The sequence below is a fragment of the Myotis daubentonii genome, chromosome 16 (genome assembly GCF_963259705.1).
Source record: "Myotis daubentonii chromosome 16, mMyoDau2.1, whole genome shotgun sequence".
NCBI classification, from domain to species: Eukaryota; Metazoa; Chordata; class Mammalia; order Chiroptera; family Vespertilionidae; genus Myotis; species Myotis daubentonii.
In genome coordinates this window covers 42,735,024-42,762,067 of record NC_081855.1, presented here as the reverse complement: position 1 = coordinate 42,762,067, position 27,044 = coordinate 42,735,024, and the positions used below count along the sequence as shown (strand labels likewise).

At 52.5% G+C, this 27,044-nt stretch overlaps 3 protein-coding genes across 3 annotated transcripts; 2 read left to right on the top strand and 1 right to left on the bottom strand.

Annotated features, from left to right (window-relative positions):
* Positions 1–400: 400 nt before the first annotated feature.
* On the bottom strand, positions 401–4,449 carry CFAP97D1 (CFAP97 domain containing 1). Its single transcript, XM_059670314.1, has 5 exons — positions 4,326–4,449; positions 3,047–3,117; positions 2,640–2,761; positions 1,027–1,080; positions 401–528 (listed from the first exon to the last, which is right to left on the bottom strand). The coding sequence occupies exons 1-5, from the start codon at positions 4,447–4,449 to the stop codon at positions 432–434; spliced, it is 468 nt and encodes a 155-aa protein (XP_059526297.1). The 3' UTR covers positions 401–431.
* Positions 4,450–5,859: 1,410 nt separating this feature from the next.
* DUSP3 (dual specificity phosphatase 3) lies at positions 5,860–16,949 on the top strand. Its single transcript, XM_059670310.1, has 3 exons — positions 5,860–6,204; positions 9,206–9,432; positions 13,292–16,949. Exons 1-3 carry the CDS (start codon positions 6,080–6,082, stop codon positions 13,495–13,497), a joined length of 558 nt encoding a protein of 185 aa, XP_059526293.1. The 5' UTR covers positions 5,860–6,079; the 3' UTR covers positions 13,498–16,949.
* A 3,283-nt stretch (positions 16,950–20,232) lies between these two features.
* Positions 20,233–25,082, top strand: SOST (sclerostin). The gene is made up of 2 exons (XM_059668275.1): positions 20,233–20,487; positions 23,107–25,082. Exons 1-2 carry the CDS (start codon positions 20,271–20,273, stop codon positions 23,526–23,528), a joined length of 639 nt encoding a protein of 212 aa, XP_059524258.1. The 5' UTR covers positions 20,233–20,270; the 3' UTR covers positions 23,529–25,082.
* Positions 25,083–27,044: the final 1,962 nt, after the last annotated feature.

Here is a 27,044-nt window from a genome sequence, read left to right as displayed (position 1 = left end):
AGAGAGTTAGAAACATCGATGAGAGAGAAACATCGATTAGCTGCCTCCTGCATGCCCCCCACTGGGGATGTGCCCGCAACCAAGGTACCTGCCCTTGACCGGAATTGAACCTGGGACCCTTCAGTCTGCAGGCCAACGCTCTATCCACTGAGCCAAACCGGTTTGGCACTGTTTTCCATTTTGATGGAGCTGAACTTGTGGCTGGATCATCTCACCCCACCTTTTCTTCCCCCAGAATGGTGATGATGGTTTATGTCTTAAAAAGTTCTCTCTCATTAAAACTTCTTTTCACAGCCCCAAATAAAAAATGCTTGTTGCCTCTTTTCTTCCGCCTGCCCCATTCTGTCTCCATTTTGGGATGGGACTTAAAGCCATTGGGTACCTTAAATGTAACTTACTCATTTTGTGTTTCAAGCTTTATTGTAGCATCCCTAGGATTGAGCACGCAGCCATTTAGGAGTGTCTTGAGATTCCAAGCAGCTAAGAAATCCTAGGGCCTTCTCTTGTGTCTGTTCTGTGGGGAGTAACCTTGTATTCGGGGAGAAGCGAGGGAGAGAAGTAGAGAAGCATCAATTATACAGAATTATTCTTTGGAAAGCCCAAGTGTCCATTTATCCCTCTCCCCGGGGTGGGGGTGGGGAGTGGGGGACCAAACTTAGTCGTTACTAACAATGTTCAATCATACAAAATGCCAACACAACAATACTTTCAAATAGTGACAGAGACCTGTAATGTAACTTTGGCACAACATTAAAGCCACGAGACCTCCTGTTTATATCTGCTTGGAACAAATCACGTCCCCTTAGACATGTAAAGCCTCAAAGCTGATGACAAAAGACAGTCATTTCCTACTTAAATGGAGAGAAAGCAGAGACAGAGCTCGCAGGTCTCTGAGTGGGTAACCAGCAGAGACTATAGAAGAGTAAACCACCCTTTCACTGGGCCCCTCCACAGTTCTCAAGGCTTTGGTATCCAGTGTTCGATATCACCATGTTCGATAGTAAAGAGCAGCCGGGTAAGACATACCTATCCAGCTTGGTAGAAAAGATACTTTGTTGTATTTTTGATATAACGTCTTGACTTCTTGAAGGGGGAAAAAAAAAAATCAGAACGGTTATGTCAAAGCCAGGGCGCGGGGTGCGAAAGTTGAAGTTTCAAAATTCAATATTTCAGAATTGCTTACAGAAAAAGCTTCCAGATTAAAGTCAGGGAGCGGAGGTTTTAAAAATACTGCCAATGCCGCCCCCTCCCCCTCCTTGAAGGGTTACGCCTAATAAAGCATGTTAACCCCGTGTTGGATTGTATACCCTCCATTCTCTTCGCTTGGACATTCAGCCTTTCTGAATGAATTGAGGGGTGAAGGAAGATGCTACCGGATATCTTTCTGGAACATGCATGCTGGCTTTGCTGCCAAGGAGAGATCCTGGGCTCCTGGGTGGTTTGTTCTAGGTGGTTTTTCTTTTACCAATTATTTTCTTTTACCGATCATTTCTCATGATCTTGCCCTCGGTGGTTAATGGGCCCTCCTGAGACTGACTCTGCTCTGAACACAGACAAACTCTGTGCACCCCCAGGAACACCCCAGAGCCCCCACGTGCCTGCCAGTCCATCTCCGACGACCTGCGGTCATAGTTTGGTTTGCGATCATCGAGCCTCTTCAGAATGCCCTGGTTTTCAATGGTGATTCTCACCAGGTTCCGGTTCCTCGTTTCTCTGTTTAAGCTGAAAAAACACAGAACCTTGGTGAAAAATGAAATTGTCCTCCTGGATGGGAATGGGGGCCATGAAGCAAGCTGTCCCCGCTGAGCCCGGAGGCCCGCGTGCCTCCCGGACCAGGCTGCACCCTGGGAACTGGGCAGGTCGGCTTAGATCAGCGGTTCTCAGCCCCACTGCTCACGAAGATGCCAGGTGATTGGTCTCGGGTGCAGCTTGTAAAAAGTGGCATTTTGTAAAAGCCCTTAAGGAATCTTATGAAACAAGGATTGAGAATGTCTGATTTCTAGGATGAGGGAAGGTCTTGCCTATAGATAAATCTCAGATGGCCGGTGACAAGTTTTGTTTCATCTCACTTCCCTCAGCTTTCAAGTCAATTTCAGATACACAATGACCCAGAAAGACGCGCGCGCGCGCGCACACGCGTGTACACACACACACCACACACACACACACACACACACACACACACACACACACTCTTCCTCTTACATACACTTTTGTAGCCCTGACCACATTGCATTGTTATTTACATGACTGTATCCCCTATCAGACCTGAGTTCTTTGAGATTAGGAAATATATATATCTTATCTGGTCTCTGGATCCCAGTGCTGAGCACACAGTAGCTCAGGAAATATTTGTGGAAATGAGTCTGAAGATGCTGTGTCATAGTCCCAGCGATGGTCAGCACTTCACACAAGCATGTAGTGCTTTCTCGTGACAAACTCTGAATGAGACTCTGAAATCAGTCTCTCAGCTGATACAAACGCTCCTTAATGCTGGGAAAGTTCCCCATTTGGGGGAGTTTTCGTTCTCCTCCACATCATCTCTTGGGTTATTCCTCAAGATAACGTCCCCTCAGTATTCCTCCCCCTTGGGAGAAGCTTGCACTGACACTGAACAATGACACGAAGAGAAAAAACACTACCTTTTGGAGAAGTACTCATTCCAGCAATCCACCTTGGCAGGGCCGCGATGGGCATTCGCAATTTTCTGACACAGTTGCTTGTTTTCATGCTCGATTTTGTTGATTCTCTTTTGTTCACCCTGGTGAGAAAGCCCACCCCTGCATGATGACGTCATCGCGACATTGTGCCTCAACACACAGGGCTTAGCATCGCTCTCCTCTGGGATTGTGGGAAAGGGCAAACTGAGGACCCCCGGGGCGACTGGGAGCAGAGCTGGAGAGACTGGGGGTGATGCGTGTGGGGAGGAGGAGCATTCGCGAATCTTTTGGTTGGGTGGGTATTTAGAAGATTCTGGGGAACTGGACCTCTTTAGGACACAGATAAAACTCAGAAAGGTACATGTGCAGATGGCAAGAACACATACCTGTAGTTTGCCCAGCTTTAAAATGTGATGTGTGCGTGTCACTGGAGGTTTGGTATCGACAGCAGGTTTCACTGGAGGATAAAAGAGAGCAATTTTATATCATAGGCGACCTCTTCGCAGCCTCAGAAAAGCTCACATTCTAGACCAGTGATGGCGAACCTATGACACACGTGTCAGAGGTGACACGCGAACTCATTTTTTTGGTTGATTTTTCATTGTTAAATGGCATTTAAGTATATAAAATAAATATCAAAAATATAAGTCTTTGTTTTACTATGGTTGCAAATATCAAAAAATGTCTATATGTGACATGGCACCAGAGTTAAGTTAGGGTTTTTCAAAATGCTGACACGCCGAGCTCAAAAGGTTCGCCATCACTGTTCTAGACAATGACCCTGATTAATAAACATTACGATTTTGAATTCTGACCTTAATCCAGTTCAGGAGTTTTAGTTTAATTTCCCAAACTGACATCTTTGAAGAGTTTTGAGCAGGTCAGGATGGTAAGGGCTAGAATAAGTAACATTTATGGAGACATATGTCCTTTGAATTCCATGAAAGTGCTTCTTTCCCATCCTTTCCCAGTAGGACTAGCTTGTCTATCAAGGGCTGAAGTCCTATTCTCTTCCATCTTACTTTGGCTTTAAAGTATTTAAATGAACCTGGCCAGTGTGGCTCAGTGGGTTGGGTGTCGTCCCATGCACCAAGAGGTCACCCGTTTGATTCCCGGTTAGAGCACATGTCCAGCTTGCGAGCTTGATCCCCAGTGGGGGGTGTGCAGAAGGCAGCCAATCGATGTTTCTCTCTCTCCCTCTCCCTTCCTCTCTCTCTAGAAAAATCAATAAAAACATATTTCAAAAAAAGAATTTAGCCCTAACTAAATTTGGCTCAGTGAATAGAGGGTTGGCTTGCGGACTGAAATGTCCCAGGTTGAATTCCGGCCAAGGGCACATGCCTGGGTTGTGTGCAGGAGGCAACCAATCAATGATTCTCTCTCATCATTGATATTTCTATCTCCCTCTCCCTTCCTCTCTGAAATCAATAAAGAAAAAAAAAAAAGAATGAATTTTTAAAAAAGAATTTAAATGAGCATATCTATCAAATGAACCCTGGTGGAAGATAAATTTTGTCACTGATGCTAATGTCCTTTTGACCCAACTCAGCAGATAAGGCCGCATCACCTCAAAGCCATGTGCCGGTCTGATTTGCTGTCAGCATCTCTCAGGCAGACCCTTCCTGAGCCCCTAATGGCAGTGTCCAACCCAAACTGCCCACATACCTATCTCTATCCTATTCTTGTGAGATATGTAATGGCTGAAGTCCAGTTTCTTCCCAAAGTCTGTGCTCTGCCTGTGATTAGAGACAATTACAGGGTAGGCTAGATACTGCAGGGAATTATTCATCTTCTCCTCCTAGTCTCACTTCAGAAATGAGGCAGCCAGGCTTCTCTGTGAGGTACTTTGCTGTCCCTATGGTGGGTTGTCATAGTTACCCAGTTGTGACATCAGGGACAGGACCCAGGGAAGGAGGAGCAGTGGCAGAGCATGCCTAGTTGTCCCCGGGCTTCTCCTGTGAAAGCTGACCTAGGCCCACGTCAAGATGAGGAGCGAGGACCTCAGAAGCATTTTCACCTGCCTTGAGTGCAGATGCTACCAGGTACGCTGTGGGGGGCAGGGGGTGCTGGCGGCGGGGAGGTGTGGGTGCTGGGGGCGGGTGGAAGTGGAGAAAGCCACCCTTGGTTACCTACCTTAGGCTATAAGCTAAGTAGTCTCCACAGCAATGGTTCCCCTACAAGTGTGAGACCACAGGCTTTTGGGGGAGATGATGATTCTCTGAAGGGTAATCGGACCCAATGTCTTCACTTTGCTCAGCTTCAGAGGAAAGTGAAATCCAGAGGAGCAGCCAAGTTGCTCAAGATCCAAGTTAGAGGCAGGGCTGGGCTCAGACCTGGGTGTCCCGAATCCCGGGGGCCACATTTGCTTTGTGGACGGTGGGTGGGTGGGTGGGTGGGTTGGTGAGTCTACCATTTTCATGGCAGTTGGGGAGGACAGAGGCTCTGTCTTTTGCTCCTCTGAGATCTCAGTAAAGGATTATCTGACATTCCCTGGCGACAGCGGGCTGGCAGCTGCTCCACTGTGGGTTCCCCTCCACTGAGGGTTCATCTCCACACCAGCACAGGGTGTGGCACCTCGGGGTGCTCCACACATTTGCTGATGGAGAGGGAGGACCAACCCCTATGCAGTGCTCAGTGTTAGTGCCGGGCTCTTTCCTTAAGTGTCTTTGCTCTTCCAATCAGCGCTAGGAGTTAGGAACTAGTATTATTATCCCTGTTTTTCTTTTTCTCAGCAAACAGGCTCCGGGAGATTAAATGATTCCCCAGAAGCAGAACGCCAAGGCTGGCTGCACAGAGCCCGCGCCTTGATGTAGGCACCAGGCTGAGGCTCAATGAATGTTGACAGAAATGTGCCCCGGAATCGGGCTTCTGGAACCTTAAGCTTCGTAGGGCCTGTAAAATGCACATTGTCACTCAGAGGGCCTGAGCTGGGCAGGGAGTCTCCCCACAGGCTCCTGGGGGTGCCGACGCTGCTGGTGCGCAGTAGGAAGTCAGAGCGCACAAGCGGAACCCCGATAATCATAAAAAAATAAGCGACACTCGGGTGTACCGGTCCATAGGAACGTTTATTGTGCCTCGCATTTGATCTGATGGCGTTACTGCGCTTCCCAGTTGATGGTGATACCGGGTGGGTAGGACCGCCTCCCCCGCCCCGCTCCGCCCAAACGCGGGAGTGGTGGCGCTTCCGCCCCTGGGGACGGGCCAGAGGGCTTCCTGGGGTTCGCTGGGTGCCGGGCGGCGCGCGTCCTTCCCGGCGGCGGATCGCGTGTGGCCGCCGGTGACCCGCGGCTTCCAGGGCCCGGCGGACCCGCCTCCGGGGCGGGGAGGGGCGGGCCCGGGCGCGGGAGCTCCCGCCCAGCTGACCAGGCCGCTCTCCCCTTGCTGGTTGCCGCCCCGGCGTGCAGGGCCCGGACGCCGCCATGTCGGGCCCGTTCGAGCTCTCGGTGCAAGATCTCAACGACCTGCTCTCGGACGGCAGCGGCTGCTACAGCCTCCCGAGCCAGCCCTGCAACGAGGTCACTCCCAGGGTCTACGTGGGCAACGCGTGAGTCGCCGCTCCGAGTCCCAGCCCCGCTGGGCCCTCCCCGGAGCGCATCGCCCACCCGGGAGCTGGGGAGGGGGCGTGGGCGACTGCGGGTTGGGGGAGACGGGGCGGGGTCGCCCCTTCCGAGCCGCAGCCGGGACTGAGCCGGGGCTGGGCATGGGCTGGGCGTGGGCTGGAGTCGCCGCCCACCCCCACGCGGGGGGCGGAGGGGCTGGTCCCCGCCCCGGCCCCGCGGGGTCCTTCCCTTCCGGGGACGCGTAGAGCCCCGGGGGCGCTCGGCCAGCGCCACGTGCGGCCCGCAGCCGCCACCCGCTGGGCACTCGGCCTTGGGTGGGGTCGGGCTACCATGTTCACTAACAGGTGGCCTCGGTCGCCCGGCCGGACTCAGGCCGGCGAGTCATGTGACAGCTGCCTGGTTCTGCAGTGAGGTCACCGCGGATGTCTGCCTTCGCTGCCATGGCAACGGGCTGACGTCACAATCCGGGCGTGGAATATTTCCCGGTTGGGCAAGTCCAGATCTAGGAATCGAAATACCCCCAATGAGGGGGCATCCAGAGAGCTGGACCAGGGTTTCCTCGCTCCTTCTCCCACCTTCCAGCTAGGGTGTGATTTACATGGATTCTAGAATGATCCAGCGATAAACCCCATAAGGACCTGAGCCATCCCTTAGAAAAGGCTTTCCAGCTTCTCACCACCAGGAAATGCATTACTTATCACTTGCGAGTTCTTAAATTGATTTTCTCATTCTCTGCTAGCCAAGTTCCTAGTAAGAAATTCTCAGCAGCAGGAGAGAACCAGTGTTAGCCATTGTGAGAGGGGCTGAAATAGCAGCCCAAGGTAACGGCCAGATTGCCCAGCCTGTACCGCGTTCGGAGGCTCAGGCTGGGCTTTCCGAAGACCCTGAGGTTACCAGTGCCCTGAGAACCATGGGCCCGGGGCCTGTATTTTAGAAACCCAGAACTACTCCCCTTCTCTTGTTTTACACACACACACACACACACACACACACACACACACACACACGCACAGAGTGGCAACCAAGCAAGTGGCTGAGGGAGTGTGAGGACAGGGTCAGTGTCTTTCTCCTGTTAGTATCTTCTGGGTCCTGGACTAGGTCTTGATGCCAAGAACTGCCACAGAAATGGGGGTCATCTTGGAGCTTGAAGGGGTCCATAAGGCAGGTCCCAGCCTCATTCATTGCATCATTCACTCACGATATGAGTACCTGTGTGTCAGGCAGTGTACAGTGTTCGTTCATAGTAGTGACAGTAATGATAATGGTAAATTTATTGAATGTTGAATTAGTATTCGGGAAAGGAGATGGATGGTAGTGACTCTTCACAGTTATTTTAGTGTTTGTTTGTATTGAGCCACTGCTTTACCATCGCATAAAGTGCCAGGAGTAGGGATAGATCAAACAGAGCCCTAGGGTCCCAGCCAAAGGCTTCAGTAATGGCCAAGTTCTGAGGAGGACTGCCTCTCAGCCACCCAAGCAGCAGGCGGCCTGGGCACCCTCGGAAACCTTGATCTCTTGGGCAGTTTGGCACGTTCAGTTGTCACCCCTTCCCAACTGGAAACGGAGATTGTGAACGTCTAGTGGCAGCCAGAGTGGCTAGTGCTGCCGGCCCCTGTAGAAAACACACTCCTTGTCCTCTGGGCAAATCTGACCTTGACTTAGCCAGGGGTGTGCTGGGCGCCTGGCAGAGAGGATTGACTGAGTCCCTAGTACCCCCCCACCCATCAGGAGCCCCTTAACAAAACCAGGGCTCCTGATCCGGGCTCAGAGGGCAGAGAGGAGCTGGATGAGCCACGTTTTCCGGGTGACGGGATTTGCAATGATGTGGGCATGAGAGGCAGAGTGAGGGGGAAGACAGAGCAGCTCAGCTGATGTCAGGAGAAAGGAGGTCTCCCCCCAGCTCCGCTGCTCGGCAGCCCACGTGAGCACATGCGCACCCGTCTGCTGTCCTGTCAGGCCGGAGTTTAAGCGCCCTCCTTCCTTCCTCACAGGGCTGACGCTGTGACAGGCAAACCAGACCCTGTCGGACAAGGCGTTTGGTAACATATGAAAGGCTGTTTGAATTGGGATGTTGTTGTGAGATGAAATAAAGGAGCCCTTTGACTATTCAGATCACATGTGTTGTAACCCCTGTCAGTCCTGTTGGGGCCATTGCTCCCAAAGTGTTTACTCACCCAAGAAAATATCAGCAAGGTGGCTAGTGGCCTGTGGTGGGAAGGACCCCTCTCGGGGTGGGAGGAGGCTGCCATCCAAGGAAGGAGGCAGCCCGGGACATGCTGAGTTCATTCTTCTTCACGGATGTGCCACATATTCATTCAGCGGCTACTCGGTGCCAGGTACCATAGCAGGTGCTGGGCATACAGACCTGAAGCAGAGATGGTTCTTATGTCACAGAGCTCACTGCCTGGACATTAAACAAATGAGCACAGTCAAGTGTTAGAATAGGAGCACTGATTCAGTGTCTGGCTCTGTCTATAGAATAGACTAGACCTCATTCAGCATTCACAAATCCCAGGGGTCATCCCCATTTTACAGACAGGGAAACCGAGTCACAAAAAGGTTAAGTGACTTGCTCACTGTTGCCTGGCTGGTAAGTGGCAGGGCTGGCTGGATTCAGAGCCCATTCTTAGCCACTTGGCTATACCAGCACCACAGTATAGGGAGCATGAGGCCAAATGGAAGGGAGGAAATCAAGAAATACTGGTACTGCAGAGAGTGGTGAAAAACGAGAGGGTGCATGTCCATGGAGAAGGGCATTCTAGGCAGAACAGCTCAGGCATGAACCCAGGCTATTTGGGGCAGCAACTGGTAATGAGATATCGCTGGGGTGAGGGACGAGGGGCATCAGATGAGGAGAAGCTCTAGCAGGACCAGAGCACGGAGGGTTTCTTCCTTTGCCAAGAGGCTTAGCATCTTCTCCATCTTCCTCCCCCTGGGATTGCCAGTTGGTCCGTTAAGCATCCCCTGTCGATGTCCCCTGTCTAGGTCTGTGGCTCAAGACATCCCAAAGCTGCAGAAACTGGGCATCACCCACGTCCTGAATGCTGCCGAGGGCAGGTCCTTCATGCACGTCAACACCAATGCCAACTTCTACAAGGACTCTGGCATCACCTACCTGGGCATCAAAGCCAACGACACTCAGGAGTTCAACCTTAGCGTCTACTTTGAAAGGGCTGCAGACTTCATTGACCAGGCCTTGGCTCAAAACAATGGTAAGGAAGCCACCCGCCCCCCCCCCCCCCCGGAAACGATGGGAGGCAGCTTTTTTAATTTTTAATTTATCTGCATTGTTTGAAAGTATTACAGATGTCCCTTATTGTCCCCCCAAAGGGGGGCAGCTTTGGCTGGACTTTTTCTTGGCAAACCTGTTGTTTCCTGTCCCCTGTGATGAATGACTGAGAGCTTTAAGTCTGTCAAGTGGCCCCACGTGACACAAGATGTACAAACCTTTCACACAGTGGCAGCCTCAGGGTCCTCGTGTTTGATTTGACTTTGACGGAGGGTTCGTTTCCAGCACCGACCCTCCCTCCCCCCCCAGTTCAAAGAGCTTCCGTAATGAAGTTGCAGTTCCCAGGATAAGAAGTGCTGAGGTGCCGGAGCTCCAGGCTGGTTGATTCGGAAGCTCAAGGGTGGCATCAGACTAGGTGCTTTCCCGCTCTCTCTCCTGCCACCCTCAGTGTTGGGCACTCACTCCCTAAGGGTCCCAAGATGCAGCAGCCACCACTTCCTCATGTTTCTCTCATTTAAAAAAAAATGTTTTTTAAATTGATTTCAGAGAGGAAGGGAAAGGGAGAGGGAGAGAGAGATGGAAACATCAATGATGAGAGAGAATTATTGATCGGCTGCCTCCTGCACGCCCCCCACTGGGGATCGAGCCCACAACCTGGCCAGGTGCCCTGACCGGGAATTGAACCATGACCTCCTGGTTCACAGGTCGATGCTCAGCCACTGAGCCACACCCGCCGGGCTTCTCTCATTTTTTAAGAGCAAATAAAACATTCCCCAGAAATCCTCCAGTGCGATTTCCCGCACATCTCACTGGCTAGAGTTGGGTGATATGAGCACCTGCCAAGGGGAAGGGGCAGCCATGATTGGCTGAGGCTGGGGGTCAGCACACTGCAGCCCACACGCCAAATCTTCAAGTCAGATTTTAAATGCCTCCTGCAGCTCCGAAATGTAAGGTAAGACTGAAGAAGCAGGCCTGCTGGGGCACTGGCAACTGGGCAAGGCACGCCTGAGAGAAACCCTAGAAGGCCAGGGCAGGTATCTGCTGAGTGGGCTGGGCCACTTGCCCTTCGTGCTGTCAGCTGTTTCTCTCAGCAGCTGTCTTTGCCTTCCTGCTGCCTCCAGCCTCGTCCTTCCTCCCCGCCCCAAAACCACCCAGGGGAAGTGAGCCCCGTTGAGGTGTGACCGACCCTGTCCCCCTGATGCTAGCCTGCCTCTGCTACACGGATGCTTCTTGGGCCAGCAGCTTCCCCACTGAAATGCTAGCCAGTGAACAGAGTCCTCTAGACGCTGGTTGTCTCATGGTCGGGGCCCAGGAGGGAAGTTTGAGCGCCTGGGGAATCTGCCGACTTTACCATCAGGCCTTTCATGGTCGTCATGGTCCCGCATGTGTCACCCCCTCCACTCCAGCTGTTCCGAGCTCCTGGGTGGGTGAGAACGAGGGTCCCAGTGAAGGGGATGGATGTTGCTCTTGTGTGTTGGTTAGGCACCCACTCGGGGAACTTAGAGTCCTCCGACTTTGTTTCCTCTTTTCATACAACTAGGAACATACCCCGCCTTTTTGTGATCACCGGCCTTAGCTCACAGGGCCTAGGTCAGTGGTCGGCAAACTGTGGCTCGTGAGCCACATGCGGCTCTTTGGCCTCTTGAGTGTAGCTCTTCCACAAAATACCACGTGCGGGCGCGCATGTACAGTGCGATTGAAACTTCGTGGCCCAGGCGCAGAAGTCGGTATTTTGTGGAAGAGCCACACTCAAGGGGCCAAAGAGCCGCACGTGGCTCGCGAGCCACAGTTTGCCGAGCCGCAGTTTGCCGCCCACTGGCCTAGGTCATCAGTCTGGAAAGTTCTCCCTGCCTCTCCTGACGCTGTCCTCTGGCAAACCCTACTGTGAGCTGCAGCGCTGGCCTGTGTCCTCTCCTCCATGACACCTGCCCTCAGGCTGGGTCCACTGTGTCGCTTGTCTGTCTCCGCGGCGCCTGATGTAGCATTGGGCACATAGCAGGGACACTAAGTGATGACTGAATAAGTGACTGAAATGAATCCCGTGGGCTCTAATGCCAGCTGTCAATGCTTCTGAGATTGGCCAAGTGGGTCAACAGAAACTCACTGTCCTCCCACAGTGTGCAGGGCTCAGGGGAGTCAGGGGCCCATCACTTTGGAGAGTTAGGGAGACGGCCGGGGGTGCTCAGGAGGGAACAGTCACTTGCAGCCCCAATGATCAAGGGAGGCTTCCTGAGGAGGCGGCATTTGGGGGGCCTGGAAGGATGGGCTTTGAACCCTCCTTGGCCCTGTGAGCCCGGGCTATGCTGAGTGTTCCAGGTGGCAAGGCAGCTGTTCTGCAACTGGTCCCGTGACCAGGGCTGGGGCAGGGAAAGCCCCACTCTGAGGACTTAGGGTCCGCTGGCCGGAGAGAGAATGGGCAGGAAAGTGGAGGACTCCCCCTCCTGCTTTGGGAGGCATTGGGAAAATGCCTGTGTTTTGGGGACAGGGTGCTAGGAATAGAAGAGGGAGAGGAGGAGATAACCATGCCAGGTGGGGGCCAGATGCTGCAAGGCCGTGTGGGCCATTTGGGGCGCCATGAAATGGTGTGTTTGATTTTTTTGTCTTGGTTTATTTTTGCATTTGCGAGTTGGGTTCCTTTTATTTTTAAACTGCTTTGTTGAGGTATAACTGACATTGAATAAACTATGCGTAGTGTAATTTGGCAAGTTTTGACACGTGTATACACTTGTGAAACCGTCACCACAACCAAGATAGTGAGCATATCCATCACCCCCCAAATTTTCCTCTGTCTCTTTGTGACCTCTCCCTTCCGCCCTCTGTTCCCTCCATTCCTGAGCAACCACTGATCTGCTTTCTATCACCAGACACCGGTACATTCAGTAGATTTTTATATAAATGGAACCACACAGCATGCATGCCTTTTTGGTCTGGCCTCCTTCACTCGGCATAAGTACTTCATGTTTCATCCATGTTGTTGCACGGTCAATAGCCCATCCTTTTTAATGCTGAGGACTATTTGGTCATATAGATGGAGCACAATTTGTTTATCCATTCACCTGTTGATGGACATTTGGGTTGTTTCCGTGTTTTGCTTTGGACTGAAATACAAGATTCATATGGAGAAGAGGTCATGTCACAAGTATGTAAATCAGGGCACTGCACACACCCATGTACCAACCCCCGGATCAAGAGGTAATAACACAACCAGCACCCCAGAAAGTCTATAACGTGTCCAGTCTTAAATCCCTCTGCTCCTAACTCTTTACCACTGTCTAGTCTTCTAACAGCACACACCAGTCAGGCTGCTCTCCTAATCTGTGGCATCATACACATCCTATTGGTGTGTTTCATCCACGTGGTTTCTGATAACTTAAGCATGTCAAACATGTGGCCCGCCGGCCACGAGTTTGACATGCTTGGGAGATTGTACATTCTTGTTCTTTATCCATTCTGCCATTGATGAGCCTTTGGGAGTCCCCACACTGGGACCATTGTGAATGAGCGTTCTGGTGCACGTCTTTTGGTGAATGTGGGTGTGCGCATTCCTGCTGGGCATGGATCTGGGGCGGAATTGCTGGGCCATAGGGAGTATGGAGTAGATACGGCTTCTCAGTTTCCCAAAGTGATGTGCCAACTTGCACCCCCTCCCCAGCCACATGTCAGAGTCCTGGCTGCTCCGCATCCTCACAGACGCTTCGTGTTTTCTGTCTTCCTCATTTTAGCTATTCTGGTGGGCACAGAATGGCCTCGCCTTGTACTTGTCATGTGCATCTGCTGGGAGAATTTTGAGTCATGGTGTGATTGGATGGCCCCAGCTCACCGTGTCACCCCCTTTCTTACAGGCCGTGTGCTGGTCCACTGCCGTGAAGGTTATAGCCGCTCCCCAACTCTAGTTATCGCATACCTCATGATGCGTCAGAAGATGGATGTCAAGTCTGCCCTGAGCATCGTGAGACAGAACCGTGAGATCGGCCCCAATGACGGTTTCCTGGCCCAACTCTGCCAGCTCAATGACAGACTAGTCAAGGAGGGGAAGTTGAAACTCTAGGGCACCCCCACTGCCTCCTCTCCAGAGGTTGGACAGGGGGAGCCCTGGCTGAGGTGTCCGTAGCTGCCACATTTAGGAAACACAATGTACCCTGCTCCCAGCATCACCAGGCACTTGCCCACAAATCTGTCCCAACACCGCCCTGGGCCTCTTTCCCCCTGGGGAACATATAAAGAAGCTTGCTGAGGGACAGTCTTGCTCCCTGGTGTGTCCTGTGCCTGCAATTTATGGTGTCCTCTCCCTGAGGTGGGGTCGCGGAGGGGGAAGACCTGCGACATGCATGCTTTTGGAGGAGCCAGGGCAGGTCTGTGGAAGTGTGAGGCCTGCGACGCTCACAGGGGCCCTCCTGGCCTCCCCGACTCCTTACACCTGGGTCCTGTCCTGAGTGGGGACTGTAGCACCTTGAGCCTTGTAAAGGAACTATGCAAACTCGGGCCCCCCTCCCCCGTGTCTGTCTCCCCTGGGCTCCTTGCAGCCGCCCATCCCCTGCTTGCAGGCAGAGGCATTCCGTGAAGTCTGAAGCTGGCGTGGGTGAAATTCCTGCGAAGAGACCACATTTGAATTGCTCCCCTAGGATTAAAGATGCCTAGACAGACAAAGAGGCCCTCAGGGGGGCAAACAATTCCCCCCGGAGGTCTCTCCCGAATCAGCAGTTTCTAAAATGCGAACCCTTGGGAGGCTTGAGGCCCGAATCCTCGGGGATATTTCCCTGGGCCTGCTCTCAGTCACTTGGTTTGTTAGAAGAGCGATGCCTTGGGCCTGGTTTATTTTTCTTTTTTAGAAAACAGGGTGTTGAAGTCCAGCCTATTTAAAAACCCCACCATTTGGAGAATTACAAGGATTTTGTCCTGAATTATAGTGTTGGCGAGCCCAAGCCACTCGTGCTAGCTGCTTTTTGTCTCGGTTGCTATTCTAAGAACAGGAGGAGGAAGTTGGCCAATTACAGTTTGTGTATGTGTGTATGGGGGGGGGTGTGTGCCGGGGGGTGGGGGTGGGGGGTCTCAGAAACACAGCCAAAGGACAGACGAGCACGGAGATGAACGGTCCCAGGCTCACACCCTGCCCACGCACAGGTCGTTCTTATGGCTCTCTGGTGCCAGAAAAGCCACTGGCCCTTCGGAGCAAAAATGACTCAGCCAGGCAGAAATGAAGCATGACGGAGCGTCCAAATGGAGCCTTTATCGGTGGTAGAGCAAGCAAGCAAACAAACAACAAGAAACAACTTTTTTTTAGGAATGCACTAGCTCACACATGTGTGCGCACGTTTGTCAGAATATAGGATTTTATTTTCAACAGTCTTGTTAGAACTTTGCATGATTGTCGTCATGGAAAGTGATACAGTGCTGTATACAGGTTCCCTAACAGCCATGCCCCCAACACCTAGCACATAGGTGTCTGTTAGAAGTCTGTGGAATTAAACGTGTTTTTTTTTTTTTTTTTTTTTTTTTTTTTGAGCACCAAATATAGGTAGGGCATTGTTCTGGTGGGTGTACCAAGCTCCCAGAATCCTGAATTTGTGGTAGGATCACTTGCAAAGATTTGCAAAGGAGTCTTGCCTGAAGTGAAATATCAGGGACTTTTGTTGAATATTTAAAGTTGTTTTAAGTTTAAATCCAGGCGGTGTTACCACGTGGAGGTGTGGAATGTGCCTTTCTCAGTCGACCAGGAGCTTTCCGCCAGGGCAAGGAGAAGCAGGCGTGCCTTTGGAACTCACTCGCAGGTGGCAAGGCCTCTATCTCAGGAGGGGCAGCGCTGCGCAGCCTGACCAGCAGGGGCAGCACTGCGCAGCCCGGGCTGCACTTTTCTCTGTGACCACAGCAGCCCTGATATGCTGGCTGCCCAGAGAGAGCCACCCAAGTGAAATGGCCATCCTCTAAACTCTGTACCTCAGTTTTCAGATAACCCTCCCACTTAATCCAACTTGATCCTCACAATAACCCTAGCTGGTGGATCTTCATGTATGGTCACCTTAAAAGAAAAAGGAGCTGGGGTTCTGGGGTTCAGGGTGATTAAGGACATGACCCCCTACATTGCCCAGTTTAAGGCAGAATTGATGCAATATTTCAGGTTTGCTGCTTCCTGAAGCTGAATTCTTTCTCTCATACGACACTCCTCAAGAAATGAGCTCCCCTACCCCCCCCCCCCCCCCACCATGTCCAGGTGTGCTGCACCTGCCCTTGACCCAGCCCATGTGTGCAAGGGCCAGTTAGCTTTGTGGACAGAGAACGATTCAAGCTGTGGTGCCAAGGGAGGTCTAGTGAAGGTTGAGACAAAGTTGGCACAAAGCCATCCGTAGTCCAGGAACAGGAAGTAAAAGACTGGGTTCGAATGTGTGACTCTTCTTCTAGGAAACACGTAGCATCCCTAAGCCAGAGCTTTCTGCCCCACTTCTGGAAGAGGCTCCGGATATGGGGCCCAGGCAGTGGTCACCCCACAGGACAGCCACAGCGACTTAGGAGCTCTTGAAGGCCTGTTCATGGGGGCCTGAGGGAAAAAAGTCAGTGGGAGAAGTATTGCCTTTACTTTGGGACTACTTTTATGCTGATAACTAGGATTTCTTGACAGTCTGTAGGCTCAGAATCCTAATATTTACTTCACAAGATTTAGCTCTTAGTTCTTTGAGTAACGTAACATCAAATTCTATCGTGTAAGAGTCAACACGCGCCCAGCGCTGAGGGGAAGCTGTTTCTGGGCAGCTTTACCCCTGGGAAGTGATGGACTAGGAACTGAGGGTGCCCTCCCTCCCTCCCTGACATGATCCCTTTCTTCGACTAGCAGACCCCCAGATTAGAGCACAAAGCGTCTCCTCTATCTAAAGCAGTACACGTGCCACAGGCTGGTCTGTTTCCCTGCCACTCTGAATTACCTGGAGAGCATAAATCAGCATCTACAAACAAGGGGACTCTGACACCAGGGTTCTCTAAGAGTCCCCACTTGGAATTGACCACCACCTGAAAGTTAGAGGGTATGTCAATATGGTGACCGCCAGGTGGCGCTGCGTTCCACCCGTGGGGAGGGATGATTTGAAAATGAATGTTGGTGCCTTCTGTGTCACAAGTTAATGTTAAGATGCTAATGTTTTAATCAGAATAAGCACTGATCTTATAATAAAGATATAAGCTTTTCTCGCAGGAGATTTCCTGTTATAAAACCGGTGTCAAGTATCACTGAAGAGCCAACGATGATGGTCCTTCCATGTCAAGATTTTATTCTGATTGGGTTAGAGGCCGAGGCCGGCTCCGGCGGAGAGAGCTGATTGGCTGGAAGCTTACCTTCCCTCCTGTCAGCTTTCAGGGTAACCTGATTGTGAAAGTAACAAATTTTCTGGACAGAAAAGGGGGAAGGTATTCAATGGTTTGTTTTTTAAAATAAGTTTAATGTCTGTTATATCACAAATCAGTGTTAAAATACTAATACTGTAACCAAAATAAATGTCTTATATTACCAAGAAATGGTCTCTTTTCGGTCCTTATCACAGTTGGTTGCTTTTATGCTTACCTTTTATGTTTGCTTTTTCTAATTTTTAAAAAGAATCATCTAAAAATTGGCCTTCCTGAGCTAGTGGTAGGGTCCATGCTGATTATATTTAGACAAGTAGATATTTGCTGAACACCCTTCCAGTACCAGAAATGTCCTGTGTTAGCAAGTCTTTTTATTTATTTCATTTTAAAAATTCAGATTTATTGAGGTATAATAGACTGGAATATTCTTGAGTGCAAAGGCCCACCCCTAATGAGGGAGGTAAGATTTATGGTTCTAAGAAGTAGGGGTGGGGGTGACAGTCTCAAGGTGGCCTCACGGGAAGGTGACTGGGTGGCATTTTGGGATTTGTTATCCTGCAAATGGACAGTCCCAAAACATATCCCCGACCCCAGATGCTTTAAATCCCACCATTAGCATGGTCTCCCCTACCATAAGCACTGCCTTTTTCCCTCTGAATAAACAACTCAGAGTTGGGTGCCTTTAGTCCCAAAGTCTGGACAGCAAAAGAGCCTCTCTAGTCTTTGCTTAGAGGCACTTAGGCGAACTCATTATTTGTCAGACCGCTGTGGCACATAACCTTTATATTTTTACACAAAATCTTAAGGCAGAGCACTAAGATGTAAAACTGGTAAAAGTGTTTTTTAAGTATAATTTTTAAAACATTTTAAGTAATACATAGTAATCAATTCAAACAATACAAAAGGCTTATAATGAAAAGTGAATCTCCTACCCCAAACCTTCAATCCCTCTCCTCGGAGGAAGCCACTATTAGGTATATCCTAGAAAAATTATTCTTTACAATTATCTCAAAATTAAAAGATTAATTTGAAAAATTACTTTGTATAGGATGTTCATAGCACCTGTACCGAGAATAGGGGAACATGGGATGTAACCTAAACTACCCACAACAGAAGTCAGCTAAAGCCGAGGGGTTTGCCTCCCGCAGCATTGTCTAGCTCTGAACGACAAGCTTGTGGCCTGGGTAAACATAAAGTGGAATTGATGTTAAGCAAAAAAGCAGATGGTGCCCTGGCCAGTGTGGCTCAGTTGGTTGGAGCATTGTCCCATATGTTGAAAAGTTGCAGGTTCGATCCCCAGCAGGGCACATATGGAAGGCAACCAATCGATGTTCTCTCTCACATTGATGTTCCTCTCTCTCTCTCCCTCCTGCCCTCCCTCCCAATCTCTATAAAAATAAATGGAAAGAATATCCTCGGTGAGGTTTTAAAACAAACAGCAGATGGCATCATAGCCGGGTTGTCTCTGAGCCAATCTGCGGAAAGCATGCCTCTACATTGGCAGAGAATACGTCAAAAGTTTGGGGATAATTTAGAGATTCAAGTCCACTGGATTTCTCTCTCTCTCTCTCTCTCTCTCTCTCTCTCTCTCTCTCTCTCTCTCTCAAACATTAGTTTCAAATAAAATAATGAAATAAATAAAATCCTGACCGTCGCTGTCCTCCAGTAGCTGGCTTCTCCTTCCACCTCCGGCAGGTGGCAGACGTGTTCCAAGGATGGTCCCCACGTCTCCGTTACATGCGATGGGCCTGCCACCTCCAACAGCAGGTGGGGCTCCGGCATCAATCCCGCCAGCTCAGGGTGTCCGGGCATCAGAATGGCCCTCTCCCAAGTCCAGGACAAGAAGGCAGTGTCCGGCCACAATAGGGTTAACGGCTCACATTCCAGAGCAAAGGAAAAGGAGGCTGGAAGGTCAGAGACAGGGGAGGGGGCACGGAGGACCAGCTTCTCACAACACACGGGCTCTGTTGGGAGAGATAGATCACCCCCAACAATGGCCACAGCTGTTTTCGTCTGCCCCGAAGGAAAGACGAAGGAAGCAGGTATCAGAGAGGGCCCTTCCTGCAGGGGCTTCTGTCTGGCTTGTAAAACTGTCAGAGCAGCTGCATTCATGTGTTGAGTGATGGATGATGGAAAGGAGGAGGGACCGGTGGCCGCAGATGGACACGGCGACTTACAAGTCGAGGCAGGTGGCAGAGGCCCTGCAGATGCTCTGCAGGTGGGGCAGGCTGATTCACGGCCCAGTGAAAATACCAAGAGGACCGGAGCCACAGCCCTCTTCCCGGTCTCCTCCGGGGCCAGGAGCGGCTGCCGCCTCAATCCATCTGCAATGAAAGCTTCCGCTGGCGCTCCTTTCTTTTCCTGCACCTCAGGTGTGAACCTCCTTCCCCGCCTCTGCCCCTCCCAGGCCTCATTCTGCTCCAGGGCTGTGGTAGCCATTCCTTCTGGTTTCTCGGCGGCTGGCCGGGCCTGGGAGGGCTTCACGGAGTGCGCCCCGTGGTAGGCACCCGTACGATCTCCCAGAGAGGACTCAAAGCTGGTTTTCAAACATGTAATGGGCTGCGAGACAAGGAAGGAAAAATGTCAACACTAAAAACGTTGGCCTTGGCTTTTGCTAAGAAAAGGGATTTTGTGTTCTCCCCTCCTGCCCACAGCCTGGCTGGGGAAATGACTGCCTTCGGGACGTCAGCCTGCAAGCCACAGGGAGTGTCCGGGCCCAAAAGTGCCTGTCACCATGTGAAGCATGGTAGCAACCATGCTTGGGTAAAAATGGCTGTTTAGTATTTTAACCCTGCTGACTTGGCTTCTGTCATTACTTGCTTGCTAAAGTAATAAAAAAGTTATTTTGATTTTCTGAACTTATATAAGTTATCCCATTCGATTGAATAAGCCATTGACTGTGGCTTGAAAACCCCCATTGATAGTGATCTTACTGGTCTTTCGAAACACATTCCTCTGCACCTGGAGACCATGACAGCACAATGACTCTAAGTGGCCTCAGTGGCTCCAGATAATGTGTTTCCGTTGACTCAGGGGTCCCAGGACACTCACTGTGGCCTGAGAAATGGGATCAGCTGGGCTCAGCCCTCTGGAGGACTCAGAACTGCAGTTTCCTTTGTTAAGCTGGTGCCAAGTTTGTTTTGAGAAAGCCCGGGGGGCCCAGGGAAGTCGAGGTGAAGAGCTGGGACTCATGTTGATAAGTGAAAACCACCGCCGCCTGCACAGACGAGGTGCCCCCCTCTCTCTGAGTCACCAGGAGCACCGGCAGCAATTTGGGAGTTCGCTGCACTTGAGGAGAAGTCTTTGGAGAGGGCTTGCTCTGAGCACACCCTGTTCCCTCCCCCTGGGCTGAGGGAAGCATGGGGCCAGCCCTGCCCCAGCCTGTCATTGGCTGGCACGAGGCAGAGGGGGCTTTAAAAAGGCAAACGTGCCTGGGCTGGGGACTGGAGCCCGTGCTACTGGAAGGCCAGGTGCCCTCCTCCAGCTGGCACCATGCAGCTCTCTCTTGCCCTGTGTCTCGTCTGCCTGCTGGTGCACGCAGCCTTCCGTGTGGTGGAGGCCCAGGGGTGGCCGGCCTTCAAGAACGACGCCACGGAAATCATCCCAGAGCTGGGCGAGTACCCCGAGCCCCCGCCAGAGCTGGAGAACAAGACCATGAACCGGGCCGAGAACGGAGGGAGGCCTCCCCACCACCCCTATGAGACCAAAGGTATGGGTGGCAGAGAGCGCCTGGGGCACAGGGCTCCTCTGAGGGGAGGGTTCTCTTTGGGATGTTTGAAGGCTGGGGTGGGGTGGACCCTCAGGTGCTGCTGGCAATGGGTGGAGGGACAGTCTTGCCTAGAGGCAGGGAAGGATAGCATGCCAATGGAGCCCTGGAATGCAGTGCAGGGACTTGAGGCTGGCAGGGGGCTGGCAGAAAGCCTGGGGCAGGATGGAGGTGGGCAGGCTGGGTAAGGAGAAGGTTGAAGGAACCCCTTCCTGAGGTTCAGGAGTCAGTCCAGCTGCCAGCATCACTGGGGACAGGACAAGGCAAGGGAGCCTCACACCTATCAGCTCTTGCTGGAGGCCAGACGCTCTCTGTGGGCTGTGCATGTGCTATAGCCCAGGATGGTCCACATGGGAGCCCCATGAGGTGAACTCCCAGCTTGAAGGTGAGGAAATAGAGCTTCCAGAAGTTAAGTAGTCTGGTAGTGAGTAGAAGGACTGAGATTTGGACCCAGTTTTATCCAATTCCAAAACAGCCCTCGTGGGGGATGATGGGTGGGGTCGTGGGGATCAAAAGCCAGAGCAAATCCCCCCAGAGCAGTGGGAAAGAGATGACAGAGAGGCACCTCGTCAGCCCCCCCTGCGCATGGTCGGCCTTGTGAGCTGGCCCTTGAACGGAGTGTAGGCACCGTTTCAGCCTCTAGTGTGGGTGGCTGCTGGGTCCAGGCCCTGGAGGGGAGGCAGCAGCAGCATCCTCCGTGCAGGGAGCAGACACAGGTGTTTCCTGAGCCCAGCATCCGTCCTGTGTCCCCACCTCAGACCCAGCCTTGCCCATTCCTGGGGAGCCTGACCCTAGCGAAAAGTCAGTGGCCCCGGTGGAGGGTACACCTGGGCTCCTGGTCAGGTCTGCACAGAGAAGCAGGGGGGGGGGGGGGCGGCACTGTGCACAGCTGGCAGGAACGGCTGGGGGCGGGGCTGGCTGATCCTTCAGAGTGAGGGCCTCACTGCCCTCAGGCCATTGCCCAGGTGGGAGAGGAGCCCACTTCCCAGGCTCCTGCATCCCACCCCTCCCTGCCTCACAACCACTGGGCTGCAAGGGGACCCAGGAATGAGGTGTCCACTTCCCTGGGCTCCTGCGAGAGGCCACAAGCCCCCAAGGGAGCCACTTGTCCAAAACAAAGTCACCCTCTGCAGAGGAAGGACCTGACCTTGGGGCACTATTCTTGGAAAGCCCCAAAGCCTCCTTCTCTGGGCAAATAAGCCACACACACACCCCCACACACACACACCCCTGCAGCCTGGGAGCAGGACGAGGGAGACAAGCCAACCCCGAAACCAGGAGGCCGGCCACAGGAGGAAGGCAAGCCCACATCCCCCTGCTGCGCGTGCTCTCCGTGCCTGGGGGTGGCTGCCTGGCCTTCTCTGCCCCCATCTCTGGTGTGGTCTTAGGACTATTTTTCATCCCTTGGTGTCACATGGAATGGTCCCCATGAGACCCTTGGGGTGGACAGGTGCTCATAGGAGGACCAGCTATTTAAAAAGCTCCCACCATTTAAGCCCATGGTAGGAGACATCATCAAAGTGACTTCAGGGGACCAAGTCAGGCCTCAGAGGACAATCTCCCCACCACCCAGAAAGCAAGCCTGTGCCTCTGTCAGGTGTCCATTCAAATGGCACAAACAAGAGGTGTGCCCAGCAGGGTACCTGGTACCCAACAGGTACTTCAGTGTTTGTGGCAGCTGAACCTGTAGGTTTTCCGTCAGAGCTGGGTCCCTCTCTGGTAGGGAAGTAACTATAGTAAAAAGCACCCCCTTGCCCCCCAAGCCCAGCTTGGGCACACAGCTTCCACCCACGTGGGAGCCAAGCGGTGCTGGGCCCCAGGGAAGTGGAGCCAGGAGATCCAGCTCTGCCTTTCGGGCCAGCGCTTTTCCCTCTCTGGGCTTCAGTGCTGTCGGTGAAAAGGAGGGGGTTGGACATGCTGCCTTTGGCTCCTTTCAAGTCTAACGACTTCTCCTCCTCTCCACCTCCCTTCCATCCCGCTCCTCCTCCGCAGCTGCCCTGATTTATTACCTTCAATTAACCCCTACTCCTCGCCATCACCTCAGGCCCCTCCCAAGTGCCTGGAAAAGGAATTGGGAGAAGCCAGAGGCATGCAAATTGTGCGGCTAGTATCAGCCTTGCCGCGGTCAGGGGCCCTGTGGCATAGGTGTGACTTAATATAGCAAAGAGGCCCCCCTCGGAGAGAAATAATAACACATCGCAGCCAGCCAACACTTCCAGCTCTTACTGTGTGCTTGGTGGTGTCCCCTGCATTATATATGTAACGGATTAACTCACTGAGTCCTCAGAGAGCAAGTACAGAGAGGTGAAGTCGTTTCCCAAGATCACACAGTGATGGAGCTGGTATTTGAACTGCAGCAAAGAAAGAAAGAAAGAAATTGGCTCCAAAGTTTTAGGGTAAATCTTTCCACCAGCCGGGCCCCTTCCCATAATAGATGTCCAGGAGCAAAAGCGTCTGGAGAGAGGCAGGTTTGGGAAAGGCCAGGTGGTGTGGAGGGAGCTGGCCAGACGGGGAGGCGGGGTCGGGCCCGGCCTCCGCCCTCACTCGCGCCTCTCTCCGCAGACGCGTCCGAATACAGCTGCCGCGAGCTGCACTTCACCCGCTACGTGACCGACGGGCCCTGCCGCAGCGCCAAGCCAGTCACCGAGCTGGTGTGCTCCGGCCAGTGCGGCCCGGCGCGCCTGCTGCCCAACGCGATCAGCCGGGGCAAGTGGTGGCGCCCGAACGGGCCCGACTTCCGCTGCATCCCCGACCGCTACCGCGCGCAGCGGGTGCAGCTGCTGTGTCCCGGCGGCGCGGCGCCCCGCGCGCGCAAGGTGCGCCTGGTGGCCTCGTGCAAGTGCAAGCGCCTCACCCGCTCCCACAACCAGTCGGAGCTCAAGGACTTCGGGCCGGAGGCCGCGCGGCCGCAGAAGGGCCGGAAGCTGCGGCCCCGCGCCCGGGGCGCCAAAGCCAACCAGGCGGAGCTGGAGAACGCCTATTAGAGCCAGCCGCCCGCCGCGCCTCCCCAGCGGGCGCCCCGGAACCAGGCGCCCCAGGCGCCCCAGGCTTCTGCGCGCGGTCTGATTGTTTGTATTTCATTTTAAATGCCTGCAACCCAGGGCAGGGGGCTCAGACCTGTCTGGCTGCGCAGGAGGTAGCTAGGTCCGGTGGATTCCGGCTGCCAGCAAAGCCCCACACTCCCCGCCCTCCGAGGGGGTCCCTCAGGGCAGGCGAGGGAGAGTCACGGACACTGAGCCATGCAACCCCGCCCACCGGGGCCACCTGCCTTTTCATGTCCCACTTCCGAGCAGGCAGAAGAGGAAGCCCCGGGGTTTAGGGAGCGGTGGGGAGTGAGAGAAGTCTGGGGACTGGTTATGAAAGGTCAATAAGAACCCCCGCGTCTGCCCATCAGACAACACAGCGCCATGCCGTGCCAAGAGCACAGGACTTGGGTTCTTAGATAGGGTTCTAGTCCTGGTTCTGCCACTCCCTTTCTGGGTGACCTTGGGCTACGCTCTTCTTTTTCTGAACCTTGACTTCCTCTTTGTAAAATGCAGGTGCGGTTGGGATTAGGATCTCAAGGAATCTACTGCCGTATGATTCCAGGGACTTGGGTGGCTTTCAAATGAGCAGGAAGAGAGAGGTTGGCTTGAATCCCTGCCTGGTCATGTCCAGAACCCCGAGTTGTCATTTTCTGACCTGACAGCCAAAGATGAAAAACTAGCAGGGAAAAGAAGGGCCCGTTTCTGGCTGCCAAACTCCTGGAAGATGCTGAGCTGTCTCCCAGCCCTGCCTCCCCAGGTGGTTGGCTACCTCCGCCCCTCCATCGAAAAGGGTGCAGAAACGCCATCCATGGGGGTAGAGGAGGAGGTCCCCAGGGTGCCGGGAGGGACAGAAATCACCCTCCTCTTCCCAGAGAGCAGCACCCTCCCCCCATGGCCATCTTTTAAAGTCACCCACCTTCTGTAAAGAAGCTCAAGGTCCCAGGACACTGGGCTTGCAGGCCCAAAGGAGTAGCCCCCGCCCTTTCAAAGACCAGCAAATCCCTTCTGAGTCCCCTCCTCCTGCCTACCACTCACAGACACATTTTTGTCTAGAAAATTGCTTTTTTACTGCTGTTTCATGGGATGGCATATCTTACATTAAAATAATATTATTGGGGGGAAATGACAAGTGCTGTACATACGCTGAGAAATCACTAAGCCAATAGCTGCCGTTCAAAAATCTTTTTGAAAATCATTTTCAGACACCTCTTACTTTCTGTGTAGTTTGTAATTGTTAATTTTTTATTATTTTTTTTTAAGAACAGAAGCACATGCCATGTGAAAGCCTGCTGGGCTGGTCATTTTTTTGCAATCTTTCATGTGGGATTTGTCCACAGGAATGAAAGTTGTGGTTTTTAAAGAGTTAAGTTACATATTTATTTTCTCACTTAAGTTATTTATGCAAAAGTTTTTCTTGTAGAGGATGACAATGTTAATATTGCTTTATGAAATACCAGTCTGTTCTTTCAGAGTCCAGAGGCATTGTTAATAAAGACAATGAGTCGTTATGGAGAGGATGTGTGGTCTCCATTTGTCAACCACACACAGTCATTTCTGTCAAAGTTAACATCCTTCTCTCGGGCGCTGGGACACCTTTGGCTGCGCTATGGTGGCCCTGGTGGCAATTACCTTCCTTTGAAAAGTCATGTTCCGCCCTTCCTTTCCAAACCTAGACCTCATTCCTTCACTCCGCCATTGTAATAACTTCAGTCCCGTCTCCCTCGAGCAGCCTGCCCTGCACATGGTTCCAAAAACACTGCTCTCATCCTGTCACAGCCTTGCTCAAAATTCCTTAACAGCTCCTCCTTCCCAGGAACAAGTTCAGGCTTCTCAGTCTGGCATATAAGGCTTGGCCTGCTTGAGTCCCATCCCCCACTCCACCAAGCTTCCTTAATGACTCCAAGTGCCACATGCTGTATTGATGATCCCTACCGCCTTAGCTTGCCACCTGCCCACACCCCCAACAACTCCTGCTTTTTCTATTGGGTTCATGTTCCTTGTCGTCTCTTCCCTGAACCTCCCAGAGATGTTTCAGTCCCCACTGATCCTTCTCTCCTCAGATGTCCGGCCCCTTTTGTCCACGCCTCTGATTCTATGTCTCTCATTTGACCTTCATTCATGGACCACCTGCCTCATCTGGCCCTGCCCTGCTTAGTACTGGGATGGACACAAAGCCATGTCCCATTCAGGACCAGCTCACTGGGAGCTCAGCCAAGCTTTCCCCCAAACAGGAGTTTCATGCCTCTCTGGTAAATGTATCAGCAGGGACAGCGTCTTGCACTTCTCTCATAGTGCTGATGCCAGCTGAGACTCAGAAAGTACTGTTCAGTTGCCATTAGGAGGGTCAATCAATTGCAAAGCTTTAAATCAAGTCCAGCCCATCTTGGGGTAACCCCACCCTAAGAGCCCACCTTACCCCCCAAAGTAAGCTGAGGTCTGCCCTGGTGACCTACCATTTTAACTCCCAATGAACCCTCCCAAATCCATTATCATCATCAACAAGTCTATGGTAGGCGGCATTGTGTGTTTCTGCCTCCAGGCCTCAGGAGGCCTCAGTGAGACCCTGCAGAGGATCTATACTCTGTGAGGGGTGCCCCAGAGCCCGGAACACAAGAGCAGGTAGGAAATGGGTACATTACCCAGCTCCCAGAGGCAATGTGGTCCAATGGCTGAAACACGGGCTCTGGAGTCACGTTTGTGTTTGAATCTGAGGAAACTGAGGCACCAAAGGGTTAAATGTTTTGCTGGATATGAACTCAGTTCCCTGCCCTGACACTCATTGAAGCTGCTCAGAGCCTGGTGGGCACGTGGGCAAATGATCAGGTCACACTGTTGTGTACAAAGTGCTATGGTACCAAAGACGGGAGTACTTGGCTCTGTGGTAGGGACAAGGGATAACGTTTAGGGAAAGGTTCGCAGAGGTGGGTGCTGCTTAGAAGCTCAGCGGGTGGAGAAGGGAGCACAGACATTCTAGGCGGAGACACAGCCCAAGCAAAGGCCCTGGGGCTGAAGATGTGTGGCTGCTTCTGGCGGACAAGACTCACTCCACCATTTCTCAACACGGACCGAGTCCTCCCTGCGCTCCAGGCAGTGCGGGGGACCAGGAATGCCAAGCAATGCCTCACACCAGATACACCTAGGGTCTGCTTTCTGGGACCTGCAGATCCAGGAGGGATCAGCCCAGGCTACAATCCCATTACCACGAGGGGGGAAAAAACCTCAAAGGCTAAATTGTAGGTCAGGCTAGGGGTTATTTATGGAAAGTTATATTCTACCTACATGGGGTCTATGAGCCTGGCGCCTTTCAGAAACGGAGCAGACTTTGACAGGCTCAGCTGGGAGGGCGGGGTTCTGGAGAGCAGGGACTCTGGTCTGTCGCTGCCCACCAATACCCAGTCTACAGCAGGCGCCTCACATGCATTGTGGTTGCATAGCTGTTGTTCAATCCATTTAGGATCTCTTCTCTCTCGAGAT